General features: G+C 44.2%; 1 protein-coding gene across 1 annotated transcript in view; it reads right to left on the minus strand.

Moving 5' to 3' along the window:
• Nucleotides 1-21650, minus strand: part of rab26 (RAB26, member RAS oncogene family) — a 232652-nt gene that overhangs the window by 83507 nt on the left and 127495 nt on the right. Inside the window, exons 3-4 of the mRNA XM_033040520.1 lie at nucleotides 6381-6422; nucleotides 3241-3307 (exon numbers count right to left, since the gene is read on the minus strand). Of these exons, the coding sequence (XP_032896411.1) occupies nucleotides 3241-3307; nucleotides 6381-6422 (109 nt within the window). The remainder of the gene's footprint in view (nucleotides 1-3240; nucleotides 3308-6380; nucleotides 6423-21650) is intronic.

Here is a 21650-nt window from a genome sequence, read left to right on the forward strand (position 1 = left end):
TCTCACCCTTCATTACTCCCTCTTCTCCACTCTCCCATCAGGCAGGTGTGAAACACATACCTCCAGGTTCAGGAACAGTTTCTTTCGAGCTGTTATCAGGCAACTGAACCGTCCTCTCACCAGCTAGAGTGTGATCCTGACCTCTTATCTACCTCATTGGAGAAACCCCGATCCTGGCCTCTCCCCACTGGCTCCCTGTGCGGTTCCGTATACATTTCAAGACCCTCCTCTATGTCTACAAAGCCCTCAATGGGCTTGCCCCCCTCCTACATTAAAAGTCTTCTCACCCACCACTCCACCTCCAGGTCCCTCAGATCGGCCGACTTGGGGCTGTTGAATATCCCGCGGTCTAGGCATAAGCTTAGGGGCGACCGCGCCTTTGCGGTTGCAGCTCCTAGACTGTGGAACAGCATCCCCCTTCCCATCAGAACTGCCTCCTCCATCGACTCCTTTAAGTCAAGACTAAAAACTTATCTATAACTCCCAAGCCTTTCCTGACGTCCACTGAGCGAGGGCTATATGTATAAATGTATGTCGTTTGTTTATACTATTCTTATAACAAATGTAAGACACTTTGGCCAACAAGAGTTGCTTTTTAAATGTGACTTGACATGACTTGACTTATATATTCGGACATTATTGGACTTTATCTTGCATTAAACGTTAGGCCCTTTATCCTATAGCTGAACACTATGGATGGCTTGATTTTTCTCAGTCTGACGAAGGGTCTCGATCTGAAATGTTACCTCTTCCTTTTCACCAGACTCGCTGAGTAACTCCAGCTTTCTGTGTCTATCAATCCAGCATCTGCAGTTCCTTCCGACACATTGATTGTAATGATGTGTAGTCTTTTTGCTGACTGGATAGCACGCAACAAAAAGCTTTTCACCGTACCTCGGTATACGTGCAATAATAAACTAAACTACAATTTCTAGATCCTAAACACTTGCAGAGAGAAAGAAATGTCACTTTAGACGAATGGAAATCAGATAGAAAGTCAAGAAATAAAATAATTCATGGAAGAACAACAAGGAAGGAACATTATGGACTAGTTGCTGAAAGAGAGCCCTCAACCTCTGCTTCACTGTGGGACAATGGAGAGGAAAATAAAGCTATTCTTTCCACATCAACCTTGATGGACCAAACAACAAGTGACAACATCTGTTTTCAATAAAAATGAGACAGATCCTTGTGAAATAAATTGTTTTGATGACTGACATGAAAGCTTTTTTGACTTTTATTGTGGTTTATTGATCTTGGCCACAGCATAGTTCACTTGCTTCTAATATAAGGTTCCCTAATCTGCACTGGATCTGTCCAAGAAATACTGGATGATAGGGGAATAACTGAGAACTTGTCTCGGAAATGAGCATCTTGTTCCCTATTGATTTTCTATGGACATAACAAAAAAGCTGTGATCGTGAACAGTCAAAAGCCCATAACTTTCTTAAAAATTAAGAGAACTGAATGACATTTTCAGTTATCATAGAGTGAAGCATTCTGAAACAAATATAAAATAATCTTACTTGGATGACCTGAAATTAAAGCATATAATTAGTTAGTTACCTAATTGTAGCTAATTTCAGACTTCAATTACTAGATCTAAACATCTATCCATTTCTTAATAAATGATTAACATTTTTAAATAGCCTAAATGTCCAAATAATATTCACAAATAATTCACAATAAAACATGATTTTTAAATCTCATTTACATTAATTTATAGACCAAATGGAAGGAATTTAGTGCTCAATTGCTGTAAATAAATGCCCATTTAAATCAGCTTTCCAGTGTGTCCCAGTGGAACGCGCTGGTTTAGAACGTTCACATTGCGGTAGATTTGTGCCCCAAATGCCCAGAAAAATACTGCGGGATATAATGGGCCCAAAATGAGCTACTCGCAATATTAAACTTTGTATAAAGGGATCTTTAGAAGCCCTTTTTAATGTAAAAATAAGCTACATACCTTCTGTGGTTTGCTCTATGGGACCCTGCGGTTGCTGGCGGTCGCGGGTTTAGAGATTGATTTTTAAACTACTATAACTATTATACGAGGCCTTTAAAACTAATAATAGCTTTTGCGACGGGGTCTTCCAGCGATTTTTCGTTAATAATTAACTAGGCTGAACATCTTCGATTTGAACAGCCTAGAGAAAATCGCGTTTTAAACCCGCCCCCCTCTAAACGGCGCCAAAATCGCGCACACCCGCAGCGACAGATTTTCAACGACGCTTCAGGTAGGCTTTGCAACATACCTAGTAGATGGGATATGTTGGTCGATGTGCGCAAGTTGGACCAAAGGGCCTGTTCCACGCTGTATGACGCTATGACTGGAAACAGGCCCTTTGGCCCAACCTGTCCACGCCGATCAAGATGCCCCATCGAAGCAAGCTCCCTTTGCATGCACTTAGCACATTTCCTACCCAGGTAGCTGTCCAAATGTTTTTAAAAATGTTTCTGTATCTGCCTCGACTACCTCCTCTGGCAGCTCGTTCCATACACCCATCTACACTCAACGACCTAGAATGGGAGTAGAGTAGAGGTTGCGAGGAGTTGTGGAGTTGACAGAAAAGCGATGGGAGGAAATTCCCAAGCAAGGGGACTGTGAACAAAGATCAACCTTTTAAAATCAGGATAAAGATTCAATGGAGTTAGAGTAGGTTACTGAGAGGAGGTGCGAAGAGCCTGTTTCAATGCTGTACCTCTAAACTAAGTTTAGTTTAGTTTAGTGTCAAAGTACTGAGGTACAGTGTTTGTTGTGTACTATTCAGTCAGCGGAAAGACTATACATGATTACATTCAAACTGCCCACAGTGTACACTTACAGGATAACGGGAATATCATTTAGTACAAGGTAAAATCCAATATAGTCTGATTAAAGACAGTCCGAAGGGTCTCTAATGAGGTAGATGGGAGGTCAGAACTGCTTTCTAGTTGGTGATAGGACGGTTAAATTGTCCGATAACAGCCGGGAAGAAGCTTTCCCTGAAACTGGACGCTTGTGTTTTCACACCGGAGTGACCAGGGTCCATGATAACGCTGGTGGCCTTGCTGAGGCAGCGTGAAGTGATAGGTCCCCTGATGAATCAAAGTAAACATTTCTCCAGATCCACCAACATGATGCATTTAGGGCTGGTCATGATAAAAAAATAACCAACAGAAACTTCCTTACACAGTGAACATGGACCATGCTCCCACACACAACGAGACAATAAACCAGCGGGCAGATATATCCCTTACCATGAGCGTCTCGATAATAGGCATGAGTTACACTGCGAAACCTCTCCTGGCCGGCGGTGTCCCAGATCTGGAATCAGAAGGCAAAGCCATGTGTTATTCTCGTTAAAGTGCCCTGTTGAAACATCAGAGGCTTTCATTCTGCCGCTCGTCTGTCTGATGGAATTTCAATGTCCCACACATCAGACTGTGTTACTTTGACACAAACATACACAAGTGGGCAGTAAGACACTTTGCGTGAGGCACTCTATGTGGAGGATTTCTATGGGATTAAACCTATTTTACATTTTTGGCAGCTATTGGTTTGGGACAGCACGGTGGCGCAGCGGCAGAGTGCTGCCTTAACAGAGCCAAAGTCGTGGATTTGATCCTGACGACGGGTGCTGTCTATACGGAGTTTGTACATTCTCCCCATGATCCAGTTTTTCTCCGGGTGCTGCAGTTTCCTCCCAAGCTCTAAAGACGTTCAGGTTTGTGGTTTAATTGGCTTCCGTAAATTGTAAATTGTCCCTAGTGTGTAGGATTGTGCTAGTGTACAAGGTGATCGTTGGTCAGCGTGTACAAAGATGATGTCAGGACTCAAGTGCCTGAGCTATAGGGAGAGGTTGAGTAGGCTAAGACTTTATTCCTTGGAGCGCAGGAGGATGAGGGGTCTACATCCGGAGATGTAGAAATTCATGAGAGGAATAGATTGGATAAATGCACAGTCTTTTGCCCAGAGTAGGAGAATCGAGAACAAGAGGACATAGGTTTAAGGTGAGGGGAGAAAGAATTAATAGGAATCTGAGAGGTAACTTCTTCACATGAAGGGTGGTAGGTATATGGCACGATCTGCCGGAGGATGTAGTTGAGGCAGGTATTATTATAACATTTAAGAGACATTTGGACAGGTACATGGAAAAGATATGTTTCATGGGTTACGGGCCAAGTGCGGGCTGTTCCTCAAGTGGGGCTAGTGGGGCTAGTTTTGATGGGGCATGTTGGTTGCCATTGGCAAGTTGGGCTGAAGGGCCTGTTTTCACGCTATATGATTCTAGGACTAAGGAAAGAAGAAATGACCAGGGTGGGACAAGTCTTTGATTATGTGGCTGCTTTTCCTTGGCAGCATGGTGTAGATGGGGTCAATGATGGAGAGTCCAATTCAAGTCAATGCAACTGTTCCTTGTAGCTACTATCTCCTAATCTAGGTATCACTGCTTGCTGCTTGTCACTGTCAGAGCGACTCAATTCAACGTGGGTCTGGAAAACCATTTGCTCAGCGCAGTCATTTTAACTTGATTTTTAAACAGACTTCCAAAGCATTTTAAAGGGCAGCAAAGAACATTTTACTTGTGGCTGCCATTGCAAGAAGCTCTGTGGCAAATATGTGCCAAGCAAGATCCAATAGACAGCAACACAATTGCTGCCACGCAAAGATTTTCAATGAGGAACAGTGAGCCCAGGATAACATTTAAAAGACTCTTGAAAGATATTTAAAAGACACTTGAGACAGAAATATGGATAGCAAAGGATTAGAGGCCAAATGTGGGCAAATGGGACCATTTTAGATGGGGTATCGTTGTCGGCATGGGCGAGTTAGGCTGAAGGAGCTGTTTCTGTGCTGTATGAATCTGTGTCTCCATGATGCCAAGACAATTGCTTCTTTGAAAACACTGCCAAAGGATTGGTAATGCCCTGGTAGCTGGCAGAGGCTCAGTCGAGAAACACCAGCGCCTTGGGACAAGGATCAGAATTACTCAGGATTAGCCTTCACAGTCTAACCATGTAGATAGTCACGAATTCAAATATAAAGAGATTATCCTAATCTCACTAGCAGGCACCTTGCATCACAGGGATGTGACAAATAAGACACTTAGGCTGTTTCTTTTAGTTATACTTCATGTCAAAGTAAAGGACATTCAACTCTCTAAGCCATGGGAGAGACTCTCCATAAAGAAATGTTTGAAGTCAGTATAATAATTGTTTTAGGTGCCACATCAGCTGATGGGCATCTCAGTGATGTCTGAGCACAAGGGAAGGGATTGAAGATGGTGCAAATTGTGAAGCGGAGGGTTTAGTTTAGTTTAGTTTAGTTTGGTTTCGTTTAGAGATACAGCATAGAAACAAGCCTTCAGCTCACCGAGTCCACGCCGACGATCAATCACCCGTTCACACTAGTTCCATGTTATCCCACTTTTGCACCCACTCCCTACACACTCGGAACAATTTACAAAGGTCCAATTAACCGACAAACACCCACGTCTTTGGGATGTGGGAGGAAACCGGTGCACCGGGAGGAAACACCCGCGGTCACAGGGAGCACGTGCAAACTCCACACAGACAGCACCCAAGTTCAGGATCAAACCCGGGTCCCTGACGATGTGAGGCAGCAACTCTACCAGCTGTGCTGCCCTTACTGCACGCTATTTTCCCAGTGTACCATGCCATGCATCAGGTGAAGAGAGTCCTGGGAGAAAATTTGGAAGAAGGTTGCAAATCCTAGACACAATCATCAAAAACAAAAACAAAAAAGGTTTCTTATATTCTGTTTACTTATTTCCAATCGAGTCTCTGAGGCATAAAGCAGTAATTCTGAACTATTGATTCTCTCCTAAAGATAAAACCTACAAAGACTGCAGGTAATCTCAACTAGCAGGAAGCTGACATAGAAATTCTCACTATTTCATTGTGTCCCAAAAGACTGGAACAAATATCTTGAGCAGAAATTAAACCTAAGTTTAGTTTATAGCTTAATTTACTTTAGTTTAGCTTAGTTTATTATTGCCACGTGTACTGAGGTACATTGAAAAGCATTTTTGTTGCGTGCTATCCAGCCAGCGAAAAGACTAAATGTGATTACAATCAAGCCGTCCACAGAGTACAGATACAGGATAAAGGGTACACAGTTTAGTGCAAGATAAAGTCCAGTAAAGTGCGATTAAAAATAGTTCAAAGGTCTCCAATGAGGTAAATGGGAGGTCAAGGCCACTCTCTAGTTGGCGAGAGGATAGTTCAGTTGCCTGATAACAGCAGGGAACAAACTGTCCCTGAATCTGGAGATATCTTTTTTAAAAGTTTTCATTCACAGAGAAAATTGTTTTATTGTGATACCTCCCACAACATGTGTTCCCTCCGCTATATATTGGATGGGAGGACCAACATACCTGCAGTTTAACCTTCACTCCGTCCACGTTTAGCACTTTATTCTGAAATAAAGAAAGGGAGAAGATAAGTGAGCTGCACTTTAAAATTATTTGACATCTCAAAATATCAATGCCAAACTGGCAGAGGAGCCCAGGTACTGTTTGTCAGTTATAATGTAGATGGAATCCCAAATATACATAGTTGGGAAACACAACAACTATATCCATATCTCTTTGGACCTTTCCGATCCATTTACCGGTCCAAATGTCTATTAAACATTGTTATAGTACCTGCCTCAACTACTTCCTTCTGGTGTCTTAGTCTATATATCTACCACTCTCTGTGTTATTTTTAGCAATTTTTATGACATTCACTTTCTAGATAAGACATTGCCAAAGCCCATTGATCTCCAGAACTCCCAATCAGTCTTTCTATTTTTCTCGCCCTGTACCATACCTCACCTGGTCTATTATCTCTTCACAAGGTTCAGTGAAAGACAACATTTGGGTATCTGATGTAGCTCTAATATAACTCTTCTAATAGGAGTTGTATTAGAAGTATTAGTAGTACGTCTAATACAGGTCCATCACCGATTTTTCTGGCAACTGGTGATCCAGCACCTCCTTTAATCTACATAAAAATAAGAGAGTACACATAAAATCCCCCCTATGGAAGTTCCCCAAATATGTGGCACCTAGGCCGGTTGAGACGGCCGAACTAGACTTCATCGGGACTTCCACGGCCGATCGGCGAGTCAAATTTGTCCCCTGTGGTCGGTTCTGGAACTGCAGTCCAACTGGAGCCAGCAGATACAATCCCATAGACTTTAAACTTTAGACCTTCGGCCCACCGAGTCCATGCCCACCAGCGATCACCCTGTACATTAGCGCTATCCTACACACTAGGTACAATTTGCAATTTTTTTTTTAACGTTAGCCAAATAACCTACAACCCTATACGTCTTTGGAATGTGGGAAGAATCCGGAGCACCCAGAGAAAACCCACACGGTCACATGGCGAACGTACAAACTCTGTACAGGCAGCACCCGTGGTCAGGATTAAAACTGGTTCTATGCCTACCAGTTAACATGATTGTGGTTATAAAGTCCAATTACTTAGTTCACTGCTATTTAGTTTCCCTGCAAACCCGGACAAAGATAAGAAACCGAGGTGAGTTTTTATTCCTATCTGGTAATAATCCATGCAGCTGTCGGCCTGTGAGGAATGGTGGTGCTCAGTCCGATCCTTGTTATTAACAGGTGCAGGACATCAATGTGGTTGAAAATTGTTCAGATACAAGGAACTGCAGATGCTGGAATCTTGAGGAAAAACCCAAAGTGCCGGAGTAACTTAGCGGGTCAGCCAGCATATGTGGAGAACACGGATAGGTGACGATTTGGGTTGGGACTATCTTCACTCTGAAGAAGGGTCCTGACTCGAAACATCACCTATCCATGTTCTATAGAAATGCTGCCAGACTCGCTGAGTTACTCCAGCACTGTGCCGTCTCTTATAACAGCTTTGTGGTGAAGCTTTCAGTGGGTGTTTTAGGTTCAGTATGCATGAAGCAAGTCTTGGCTTACTTTCAATTATCTGATTGAAGAAGGGTCTGAAGAAGGGTCTCGACCCGAAACATTACCCATTCCTTCTCTCCAGAGATGCTGCCTGTCCCGCTGAGTTACTCCAGCATTTTGTGTCTATCTGTGAGCTAATTAGTGGCACAAAGTGCTGGAATAACTCATTGGGTCAGGCAGCATCTCTGAAGAACATGGACAGGTGACGATTCAGGTTGGGATCCTGACAGGCAGAAGGGGAAATTGTGGATCTTGGTAAAAGTTACATAGATGCCACAAGCCAATTCTGATTTGACAATTCAGTGCCTGATCGGAGATTCTGCTTCTGAACCCAACATTTAATCAATGGTGTTTTGTGAAAGAGAAGTTAATCCTGGACTGCCTCTCCGGCCCTGTTAAAGCAATGCTTAATGCGTCTTTCATCAAACACTGCCTATGTTTGTTAAAGTCTCCATTAACTCTTCCAATTCCCACAATGACCTTTCTGTCCTGGTATAGTAACAGGCCAAAGGCCAAAGGTAGGCTGGTGGGTAGTGTAGATGGGGCATGTTGGTCGGCATGGGCAAATTGGGCCAAAGGGCCTGTTTTCACACTGCGTATTGTTTCCTCCCATTTTGTTTGGGTAGCTAACAACTCAACGGTATGTACATTGAATTCTCCAATTTCAGGTAACCTCTAACAAACCCTCTCCCCCTTCTTTTCCTACCTCCCCCCCCCCCCTGTGCCCCAACTGGGCTCGCACCAATTTCTCTCCTCCCCCTCTTACATTCATTTCGCTGGCTTCACAATTTCTAACTCTTCAATCCTTCTGTGCCACAAATGGCATCACAAGGAGACAGGGTGATCAAGAGGCTTTTGGCACATTGGCTTTCATCAGTCAGAGTAGTGAGCCTAGAAGTTCGGAAGTCATGTTACAGTTGTACAAGACAGTGGTGAGGCCACAATTAGAATATTGTGTTAAATTTGTTCACCCTGTTATAGGAAAGATGTTGTTAAGCTGCAAAGGGTGCAGTGAAGATTTACGGGGATGTTGCCAGGACTTGAGGGCCTGAGCTCCAGGGAGAGGTTGAGTAGGCTAGGGGTTTGGAGTGCAGGAGGATGAAGGGTGATCTTATAGAGGTGTACAAAATCACAAGAGGAATAGATTGGGTAAACCTACCAGAGTAGGGGAATCGAGAGCTAGAGGACATAGGTTTAAGGTGAGGGGGGAATGATTTGATGGAACCTGAGGTGTAACTAATTTCCACAGAGGGTGGTGGGTGTGTGGAACAAGCTGCTGGAGGAGGTAGTTGAGGCAGGTACTATTGCAACATTTAAAAAACATTTAGACAGGTACATGGATTGGATAGGTTTAGCGGGATATTGACCAACGCAGGCAGGCGGGACTAGTGTAGATAGGGCATGTTGGCCGATGTGGGAAAGATGGGCCTGTTTCCACACTGTATGACTCTATCACTCTATGCTTTGTAAGTTCTCTCTATACCAAATCATCGGTATAGATGATAAACAGCAATGGACCCAGCATCAAATCCTCAGGGACACCAGTAGTCACAGGCAACTCCGTTAACTCACAACTTGCAAATATTCATTGGTGCAGATGCACAAACAGGCTGTTGTAAATCTCTGAATAATTTATCTGTGACTGTGTTAACATCTGTTTCGATGACGGCTGCAAGGCAACTGTTTCAATGCATCATTCCCTCCCCACTGTCACAGATGAAATCAGAATAAATATTAATTTTCATCCATTTAAATAATAGCACAAGTAACTAAATGAAGAATAGCATTTGCACCATTTAACTCGAGAGCCGAATTTACATAATTTTTCATTAACAGACTGATATGAAAATTTCCAACAAATCTGACTGGGAATTGAAGTAAAGTTAAATTCTCTGGAATAAGACTGATTAGAAAATGAATCTTATTACACCAAGCTGACAGGCATTGTTAATGCCTCAACACACAAGGACAAATGGAATAGGACACAAAGAAAGGTCCTGACCTAATCGTTGTCTATCCATGTTCTCCAAGATACTGCCTGACCTGTTGAATTATTCCACCACTTTGTGCCTTCAAATAGAATAGGTTTAGACTGAAGAAGGGTCCCAACCCAAAATGCCATCTATCCATGTCCTCCAGCGATGCTGCCTGACCCGCTGAGTTACTCCAGCACTTTGTGTCATTTTTTATAAACTGGCATCTGTAATTGCGTCAATGTCTAACCGTACATTAGAAGTATCATTAATACTTCTAATTTTAGAGCTTAGAGATACAGTGTGGATACAGGCCCATCGGCACACTGAGCCCATGCTGAACAGTGAACGAGATCTATCCTACACACTAGGGACAATTTAAAGAAGCCACAAACATGCACATCTTTGGAACGAGGGTGGAAATCGGAGCACCCAGAGAAACATGGTCCCAGGGAGAAGGTACAAACTCCATACAGAAAACACTCGGTCAGGAAAGAACCTGGGTTTCAGGCGCTGTAAGGCCGCAACTCTACTGCTATGCCACCGTGCCGGCCCTGTTTATTTTGTTTGAGTTTATACCTGTTGGATGCCACGACGGGTGGGAAAGCTCACTTTGAGCATCAATACTAGCATGGACTAGATGGATCGAGTGGCCAGGAACTATTCTGTATGCCCCAGGTAAAGTTTTAAAAGCCATTGCGTTCCTTCGCAGTTGAGGGAAAAGTGATGACTTCCCAGACAAGAGCGAGGATTGAGAAAGTTTTCCTCATTCCGACTGCAAATAAGCCTTTACACGCCAAACACAGGGGAAGGACATTCCTTATCTCACTTTGATCTCCTATGGGATTTTTCCACATACCCGGCCTTCATTGAAGTTTTCCAGCACAATTTGTGTCATGTGGCACCTTTAATGTGGTAAAGCGTATCTGCAAATGAGGAGCTCACAAGGCAAGGTGACTAAAAGCTCGATCAAAGTGGTAGTTTTTAAGGAAAAAAGTGTTGGAATAAATCAACAGGTCAGGCAGAATTTTTGTGAAACATGGATAGGAAATGTTTTTTAGGACAGAACCATTCAGTTTTAGTTTTAGAGTTACAGCACGGAAAAAGGCTTTTCGGACCACCAGGTGCACGCCGACCAACACTAGCACTATCCTACACACTAGGCAGAATTTACAATCTTTACCAAAGCCAATTAACGTACAAACCTCTATGTCTTTGGAGTTTGAGAGGAAACAGGAGCACCCGGGGAAAACCCACGCGATCACAGGGAGAACATCCAAACTCCGTACAGACAGCACCTGTAGTCAGGATCCAATCCGGGTCTCTGGCGCAGTAAGGCAGCAACTCTACCGCTACGCCACCATGCCGCCCTTCGTCAGTTTGAAAGAGCCCCCACCATTTTATCAGCTTTTTGCCCCAACTACAATGTCTGAAGAAGGGTTAGAACATAGAAGAGCAGAAGACATTGTGGGCTGAAGGGCCTGTTCTTGTATTGTATGTTCTATGTTTTTTTTGGGTCACTGGGGCACTAATGAAAACTATTAGATTGCCCCTTCATTCATCACTGTTAATACTGATTGCTGGAAACAAAGTACCAGCTTTTCACGCCTTTGCCAACACTTTACGGAAAATAAATCGCGACCCACTGAAGTAAGAAATTGATTGTCAGTCCTAATTCACTCAAAGTTTAATCTGTGCCGTCCGGTAAAAGCAGGGTGGTACTTTGCAAACACACAATCTGATTTACACAAGATATTTTAGATACCACATTTGACGAGGAATTTCAGAGGGTGGTGAATCTGTGGAATTCTTTGCCACAGACGGCCGTGGAAGCCAAATCAATGGATATTTTTAAGGAGGAAATTGACATATTCTCGATTAGTACGGGTGTCAGGGGTCATGGGGAGAACACAGGAGATTGGGGTTGAGAGGGACAGATAACTGCCATGATTGAATGGGAGAGTGGACTTGATGGGCCAAATGGCCTAATTCTGCTCTTAGAATGTATTAACTTATGACACTCAGTTATGTAAGGTATGAGGTATTTCCCGAATGGTTTGACTGACAAACCAAGGTCGGCTTAACTCCACAGGTATGTCATGTCACGGGGACTATTTGTCCCTAGCTCTGTCAGGTCCGGATTCGATCCTGACTACGGGCACAGTCTGTACAGATTTTGTTTGTTCTCCCTGTGACCGCGTGGGTTTTCTCTGAGTGCTCCGGTATCCCCCCCCACACTCCAAAGACGTGCAGGTTAATAGACTTCTGTAAAAAAAAAGTTGTCCCCAGTGTGTAGGATAGAACTAGTGTACGCAGACTCTTTACTTTAAGAGATGGGCCCAACGAGTCGGTGCCAACCAGCCATCACCTCGTACACTAGCACTATCCTACACACTAGGAACAATTCACAATTTTTCTTTAACCAAAGCTAATTAACCTACAAACCTGTATGAACTTGGAGTGCGGGAGGAAACCAGAGCACCCGGAGAAAACCCACGCGGTCACTGGAAGAACGTACAAACTCCGTACAGACAGCATCCATAGTCAGGATCAAACATGGGTCTCTGGCGCTGTAGGGCAGCAGCTCAGTTGTTGCCTTACATCACCTGGGTTCTATCCTGACTATGGGTGCTGTCTGTAAGGAGTTGTGACCGTGTGGGATTTCTCCGCTGTGCCACTGTGCCACCCTAATATGGCATGGATTCAGGTCCTTCAGCCCACTGCATCCATGCTGACCATTGTAATCCCATTATATTGCCATATTTCTCTTGCATCTCGACCAGACTTTATTCCGAGTTTTAGGATGGCAACAGTTAATGCCTCGTGTATTCCCTCGCCTAGCTTTCTTCTTCACAACGTTCCTTGTGAAATAAATACTTCAATTCCACTTAGCCTTTAGATTGGCGACGTTGCAGCACAAACGACATATTGAATATTAAAAAGCGGATACTTATTTCCTTATCTTTTAATTAATCATAAGTCACTTGGAGCTCTGCACAATGGTTTCGAAAGGGATTCGGGGGATACACAGAGATCGGCTTCAAACTGTATCGGATTTCCATGCTGGTTAACAGCACTTTGACTAAAATCAATGCAGCAGCATTTTGTCTTCTATTGCAGCAGTGAGGCATGCATCAAAGCAGCACGAATGAAACTTGCTTCAAGTATTCATGTCCACTGAAATCAATGCACGCAACATCGCTCAGTGAACAATAAAACATAATCCTTTTATGTTTTATTGTTCAGACACAAGGAACTGCAGGTGCTGGTTCATAAAAAAAGACCCAAAGTGCTGGAGTAACTCAGCAGGTCCGGCAGCATCTCTGGAGTACATGGATAGGTGACGATTTGGGTTGGGACCCGTCTTTAGACTCCATGTTTTCCAGAGATGCTGCCTGATCTGGTGAGTTACTCCAGCACTTTGTGTCTTTCCTGTGCTGTGTTGTTCTGTGATCTACAACAGGGGTGAAAGCAAGTTTTCTTCCATCCCAACGTGTCTGCCTAAAAAGTAGGCAGTCTATTTTACTGACTCAAATACCAGTTCAGCTCTCCAACTTATTTATAACTGCAGATGCAAGAGACACAAAGTGCTGGAGTAACTTAGCAGGTCGGGCCTGTTTCCCACGCTGTATGTTTAAAAGGAATAACGTTTAGTGCAAAATAAAGTCCAGTGAAGTCCAATTAAAAATCGTTTGAACGTCTTCAATGTGTTCGATGGGACATCAGAACCGCATTCTAGTTGATGAGAGAATGGTTCAGTTGCCTGATCACAGTCGGGAAGAAACTATCCCTGAATCTGGAGGTATACATTTTCACACTTCTGTACCTCTTACCTAATGGGAGAGGGGAGAAAAGGGAGTAACCGGCGTGAGACTCGTCCTTGATTATGCTGGTGGCCTTGCCGAGGCATTGTGAAGTGTAGATGCAGTCCATGGAAGGGAGGTTGCTTTGCGTGTTGGACTGGGCTGCGTCCACAACTCTGACATTTTTTAAAACAAACCAGCTACTGCAGTTCCTTGTTTCTCAAAGTAGTTGACTTTTGATTTACAAATTTCTCTTAATTAAAATTAGTATTTTTAATTAATTTACACAAATTGAGCATGTTTTAAATGTATTTATATTTTCATGAATACTTTATATGTTTTTAATTATTTATGTTTTTCTGCTGTTTTTATGTGTCCTTGATCAATTAGAGACATTCAGGGACTGAGTGGAAGATCTCTGTCAGCAAAAGCTGTTATATGATACCAGGCCAAGCCAGGGGCAAGAGTACAAGATAAATACGGGCAAAAGTAGGTCATTTGGCCCATCAAACCTTCCTGCCATGCAGTGTCCTCATGGCTCACCTACTCTGGGCTTTAACTCACTAGGGTACCACTTAGGCTATTTTATAGGAGACTACAGGCGACTAGGCTGTCGCCACATAGTTGCCGGGGTGTCGCCTGTATGGTCTTGAGTAGTCTCCTCAGTCGCCCAAAGAGTTGTAGCGTCTTTTTGGACGCCACTGGATTTTCAACATGTTGAACATTTTTCGGAGACAGTCGGCGACAGTGGGTTTGACGCCAATGAGCGTAGCTTGACTTCTCCTGACGTAGGTGCTGTCGTAGTTGTCGCCAGGTGACGTAGGTTGTCACCGGTGCTGACTTCATTTTTTTGTTGTTGTTAAAGTAATGAGTCTATTTCAAATTTTATGTCGAAGGGTGGTCCAGTTGCCGGTTTATCGAATAACGTTTAGTGTAAGATAAAGTCCGATTAAAGATAGTCCAAGGGTGGTTCAGGACTGTTTTCTACTTGGAGGTAGGATAGTTCAGTTGCCTAATAAGAGCTGGGAAGAAACTGTCCCTGAATCTGGAGGTTTGATTTTTTTTGTTGTAAACTATTTTCCTTTCCCCCTTCCTCCCCCTTCCCTGTGTCCCACCTGGACTCACACCCATTTCTCCCCATCCCCCTCTCTTTCCACCTATATTCCTTCCTCTGGCTTCACAATTTGCTCATTGTCGACCTTTACCTCACATCTTTTGTCTTTTCACCTCCAGCCATTGTCAACCATCCGCCTATCAAAACAGCCTAACTTGTATGTAGGGGGATTTGAGAAGCCGAGGAAATAGGTTTAAGGTGATGGGGGAAAGATTTAATACGAACCTGAGGGATAACTTTTTTACACAAAGGGTGGTGGGTGTATGGGACAAGCTGCCGGATGAAGTAGCTAAGGCAGGTACTATCATAACGTTTAAGACACATTTGGACAGGTACATGGATAGGACAAGTTTAGAGGGTTATGGGCCAAGCATCGGCAGGTGGGACTAATATAGCTGGGGCATGATGGTCGGCGTAGGCAAGTTGGGCCGAAGGGCCTGTTTCCATGTTGCATGACACTATGACTATCTATGTACCTGTTCTTTAAATACTGTCATTGTATCTCCTCACTTACTTCCTCTGGCAACTCATTCAATATACCCACCACCTGGGTACAAATCGTGCCCCTCAGGTTCGTAATAAATATTTTTTCTCTCACCTTAAAACTATGTGCTCTGGTTCTTGATTCCCCTATCTTTAGTAAAAGGCCACATCATCAATTCCCCTCATGATTTTATACATCTCTACAAGATCACCCCACAGCCTCTTGTGCTCCACAGGATAAAGTTCTAACTTGCCCATGTAACTCAGATGTTGAAAATACACTTAGTCTTAGACATTCACAGTATGGAATCAGGCCCTTCAGCCCAACTTGCCAACACCAACCAACATGCCCCATCTACACTTCCGCCCAGTAGCTACCCACCAACCACCACCTCCACCGGTTGTGCCTGTGCCGAAGGATACCGTGGCCAGCGGGCGGGCCGGCAGAAGCCGCTGAGGTGGCGGCGGGTTCAGCTGTCTGGTCCCGGCGGCCGCTCGCAGCCACCCGAGCTACTTCCCTCTCTGGGCCAGACTCCCCACACGCTGTGAAAGGAACTCTCCCCACACCCCCCCCCAGCGGCACTGTCCTTTTACAGCCGCTTCCCATCAGCTGGTCAGCAATGAGGGATAGACTTGGCTATCCCTCAGTACAGCAACATTGTTCTTGATGCTGCTATACTGAGGGATAGCCAAGTCTATCTTTCTTGGCTAACAACCTAACCTTCGTTCTCCAAGACGCTGGTAAATTTTCGTGCCTTATTTTTGTGTAAAAAATAGCATCTTCATTACTGGGAAATACGGTACCTCTAAACCTATCCTATCTATGTACCTGTCTAAATTTCTTTTAAATGCTGTTATATTACCTGCCTCAACTACCTCCTCTGGCAGCCTGTTCCATATAGCTACCACCCTTTGAGTAAAAAAGTTGCCCCTCAGGTTCCTATTAAATCTTTCCCCCCCCCCCCCCTCACTTGCTGCATTTCGGTGCGGCACAGTGGTGCAGCGGTAGAGTTGCTGCCTGTACAGCACCAGAGACCCAGGTTCGATCCTGTAAGGGTGCTGTTTGTACGTTCCCCATGTGACCACGTGGGTATTCTCTGGGAGCTCCGGTTTCCTAACACATTCCATAGATGTACAGGTTTGTAGGTTAATTGGCTTTGGTAAGAATTGTAAATTGTCCCTAGTGCTAGTGTTCGGTTATTGCTCATTGGCGCGGGTCTGTTTCCACTCTGTTTCTCCTAACTGAGCTAAATTTGTATGGAAAAATTAGCCTCTTTTTCCTGGGAGAAGCTCCTGCAGTTTCTGCTTCTCTACTTCTTTAAGTAGAATCTCTCGTCTGAACAATTGAAATTGTTTCATGTATAAAGGTCTGTTGGCTGAGTTATATCCCATCTCTAACTCATTAGGACATACACTGTCGTCAATTGACACTCTGAATTTGAAAAAACATTTTTTGTCCACACAAAAGATCAATAAAATCTCAGTGAAGATATTTCCTATTTAGGAACTTGTAATGTTGAGGACCTTAATATTTTCGGCATGGACTAATCTCCAGAAAGTAAAGTAAATTGTAATGTTATATTAGAGCTGCAACTTACTCCTACATCATCCATTTTGACTGACGATGGCCCTTTGCACACCAAGCCATGATTAATCAACAAAACAATTTGGTCAGACATGTAGGTGACATGTCACATTTACTTGTTACTTGCACTGAATAAGAATTTCCTTAATCAGAAAAAAGACAATAGAGATAAGTGTAATTTAAGTCAAGATCGATTACAAGGTCTCATATTTTAAATTGGTTACACTTAGAACTCAAGACTGAGATTTGCCTCATTTTCTCCTGCAGGCTAAATGCACACGTCCTAATTTTGAGGCCACCTGTTTATTAACTCTTGATATATCTCATCTTTTTTCATCATGATTTTGTCTCAAATTCTCATTAACAGCATATCGAAGGCAGAAACATAGGTTGGCCCATTTTGTGCAGCAATCCATCTAAATCAAAATGCTACGAGAAAACAGAAATGATCTGTATCCTCCCAGGGGCCAAGGCACTTTGCTCTTTCCTTCGGGGCTGCATAGAATTGAGAGTCTTGCAGCTCAGAAACAGGCCCTTCGACCCATCAACTCCGTGCCAGCCATCATGCATGTAGGATCCCGACCCGAAACGTAGCCTGTCTATTACCTCCACAGATGCTGCCTGATCTGCAGAGTTCCTCCAGCACTTTGTGTTTTGCTCAAGGTTGCTGCATCTGCAGTCCTTTGTGCAACTATGCATTCACACTAGTCCTACATTAAACACATTTTTAATTCTCCACTTACTCATCAACTCCCCAGATTCTTCTGCACACTGGTGCAAAAATAGCCAGTTAAAAATTGGGTTACTTCAGACTGAAACGCCCCGACCTAAAACGTCACCTATCCATGTTCTCCAGAGATGCTGCCTGACCTGCTAAGTTATTCCATCACTTTGTGTCCTTTTTGGAAACTGGCATCTGCAGTTGCTTGTTCAGTTTATTATTGTCACGTGTACCAAGGTACAGTGAAAGGTTTTGGTTTGCATGCTATTTAGTCAGAGTAAAGATTACATGAATGCAATCATGAATGCCCACAGTGCACAGATAAAGGATAAAGGGGACAGTGACTAGTTCTATGTTATCCCACTTTCTCATCCACTCCTTAGATGCTTGGGGCAATTTACAGAAGCCAAATAACCCTCAAACCTGTGTAGAAAGGAACTATAGATACTGGTTTACACCAAAGTAAGGTACAAAATGCTGGAGTAACTCATCGAGTCAGGCAGCATTTCTGAAGGAAAAGGACGGGTGACTTTTGGGTTCTTCAGACCTGTCAACCTGCAAACCTGCACATATTTGGGATGTGGGAAGAAATGGAGCCCCCTGAGGAAACACACGCGGTTACGGGGGCAACATGCAAACACCACACAGACAGCAACTGAGGTCAGGATCGAAGCCGGATCTCTGGCATTGTGAGGCAGCAACTCTACCGCTGCGCCACTGTACTGCCCTAAGTTGCAATGAGTGGCTCTCAAAGTACCAACTCCGCTAGTCAACCTTTCTCCAGGATCTGTTGAATGCTTTAACCCAACCTCTGCACATACTGCCCTTTGTTACACAAGTGCTGGCACTTTGCAAAATGAACCCTTGGAAGATAGAACATAGAACAGTACAGCACAGGAACTGGTCCTTCAGCCCACGATATCTGTGCCATACATGCTGCTAAGACCAACTCTTATCTGCCTGCATATAATCCATATCCACCCATCCCCTGCATATCCATATGCCTTTCCAAAAATCTCTAAAATACCATTATCGTATCTGGCTCAACCACCAACCCTGGCAGCGCGTTCCAGGCACCCACCACCCTCTGTGTAAAAAAACATGCCCCGCACATCGCCTTTACATTTTCCCCCTCTCATCTGTAAAGCTATGGCCACTGATATAGTTGATATTTCCATCGTGGGAAAAAGGTTCTGAATGTCTACCCTATCTATGCCTCTCATAATTTTATACACTTCCAACAGGTTTCCCCGTAACCTCCAGCGTTCCAGAGAAAACCGTCCAAGTCTGTCCAACCCCCTCTAGCAAATACCACCTGTGGCCAATTGAAGGTCAAAATCGGCATTGCAAGGGATGGAGCATAAATAGATCTGTCCATTTCAAATTATTTTTATGAATGCCCTGTAGTATATGATATTTGCATCCAGGGAAAAAGGCTTTGTCAACTCTATGCCTCATAATTTTATATAATTCTTGTGCATTTATTTTATGCTCCTTTGGAATCTTCTTAGAAAAGAAGAGATTTTAAATTAGCATCAGAGCTTCTGTCTCTGGGGCTGCCATTGATAAGACAGAAGAAAGAAAGCCTTTCTCTCAGATCTCAGATGTGCTTCTTTCATTCCTGCTGCCAACAGCCTTAAGGAAAGCATCCGTATTGTGCAAGGATTCTATTCTTTCAAGGTTCCTTTAGTTCCACCGCATTTGTTCTGACAATTCCACCCTGCACACCAGTGCTTTCATCCCATCTGCTTCTTTTGGCAAACAAGTATTCAATTCCCCTGTGACCCTGGTTCACATGCTGAGGAGGAGGGAAACACCGTGAGGAGGGATGCCTGTGAGAGCAGAGGTCCGTCGGAGAGCCGTCGCCCACGTGAGTCCCGGCGGTCAGTTGGTCGAAGACACGCCACCGAGAGAACAGAGAGGGACGCGGAGTGGGGGGGGGGGGGGGGCACCGAGGGAATAACGAGGGACCTGGGGGGGGGGGGGGGGATGTCAGATACGTGACAATAAAGTATCAACCAATCACTGGAAGTGTGAAGTAAAGCCATATTATAAAATAACTGCCCTGTTGCAGTGAACTTCCTTAGAAGGCTTCGGCATGTCCCCAACAGCTCTCACCAACTTCTACAGATGCGCCGTAGAAAGTATTTTATCGGGATGCATCACGGCATGGTTTGGGAACAGCACCATCCAAGGCCGCAAGAAATTGCAGAGAATTGTGGACGTAGCCCAGACCATCACACAAACCAACCTTCCATTAACAGGCACAGAAGTGTGAAAACAGACACCTCCACATTCAGGGACATTTTTTCCCAGCTGTTATCAGGCAACTGAATCGTTCTATCAACAACTAGAGAACGGTCCTGAGCTACTGTCCATTTCGTTGGAGACCCTTCGACTATCTTTAGTCGGACTTTACTGGACTTGCACTAAATGTTATTCCCTCTATTGTGTTTCTGTACACTATGGATGGCTCGATTGTAATCATGTATAGCCTTTCCATTGACTGGTTAGAATGCAACAAAAAGCTGTCAACTGTACCTCGATACACGTGACAATAAATTTACCTAAACCAAACTAAACTGAGGTGGGTTGGGGAGATTGGGGCAACTCCCTTAGTTTATGAGAGGTCGTCAGTTCAGTAGAGCGATAATAGCGGGGAAGAAGGTGTCCCTGAATCTGGTTTAGAGAATACATCATGGAAAACAGGCCCTTCGGCCCACCGAGTATACACTAACCATCAATCATCCATTCACACTACTTTGTTATCGCACTTTTGCATCCATTCCCTCCACATTAGGGGGAATTTACAAAGACCAGTTAATCTACAAACCCGCACATCTTGGGGATATGACAGGAAACTGGAGCACCTGGAGGAAACCCACACGGTCGCAGGGGAGAATGTGCAAACTCCACACAGACAGCACCCGAGATCAGGATCAAACCCGGTTCTCTGGCGCTGTGAGGCAGCAACTCTACAAGCTGCGCCACTGGTCAATTCTGCCAACTCTCATGTCACCCAACAGCTCGGATGATGAATTCACAGCCACGACAAGAAACATGGAGGCATATTCAAGCTCCCAGTGTGGTTGGAATGGCCATCCCCAGGACTAATGTAGGACTGCAATCAGTAGCCAACCTCGGCTGAAATTTTGCCCATCAATCTTCGGTCACACGCACTGACCCACCAACAGATGAGAGTGAAGCACAGAAGGTTTGAGACAGGAGAGTGATGAATGGGCTGAGAATGAGTGTTGTGGTGACATTGGACTGATTCCCAAGCTCCTGAGACAGAGTGCAAAATCAATCTTTGTCAAGTTCACTGCCCTAATAATTCTAAAGGCGCAGAATGAAAGCGTTTATTTCTATCTCATCAGGCCAGGTGATTTTATAAATATTAATGGAGTCAGAAGCCTCAAGGCTTTTGGGAGCAGGTAACGGACAGAAAATAATTCTATAAATATATCCGTGGAAGGAGACTCGGGTAATGTCAGTGCCTGTTGGCTGTGTTCGATGTACAAAGTGAAATTGTTCAATGCTTTCTTGATTGTCATGTGTACAGAGAGACAGCAAAGTGCTTGTTCTGTATGCTGTCTGTCACAGGCAGAGTGGTGCAGCTGGTAGAGCTGCTGCCTCACAGCGCCAGAGATCTGGGTTCGATTCTGACCTCGGGTGCTGTCTGTGTGGAGTTTGCACGTTCTCCTTGTGACTGCGAGGGTTTCCGCCGGGTGGCCAGTTTCCTCCAATATTCCCCAGGACGTGCAGGTTTGTAGGTTAATTGGCCCCCTGTAAATTGCCCCTTAGTGAGAAGGGAGTGGATGGGAAAGTGGGATAACATAGAACTAGTGTGAACGGGAGATCGATGATTGGCATGGACTCGGTGGGCTGAAGGGTCTGTTCCCATGCTGTATCTTTCAATCAATCAATTAAATCCATACCATACATTAATACAATACATTCGGGGTGGCACAGTGCAATAGAGTTGCTGCCTTACAACGCCAGTGACCCGGGTTCGATCCTGACTACGGGTGCTGTCT

Source organism: Amblyraja radiata, chromosome 22 (assembly GCF_010909765.2).
Source record: "Amblyraja radiata isolate CabotCenter1 chromosome 22, sAmbRad1.1.pri, whole genome shotgun sequence".
In the NCBI taxonomy this organism is placed as follows: Eukaryota; Metazoa; Chordata; class Chondrichthyes; order Rajiformes; family Rajidae; genus Amblyraja; species Amblyraja radiata.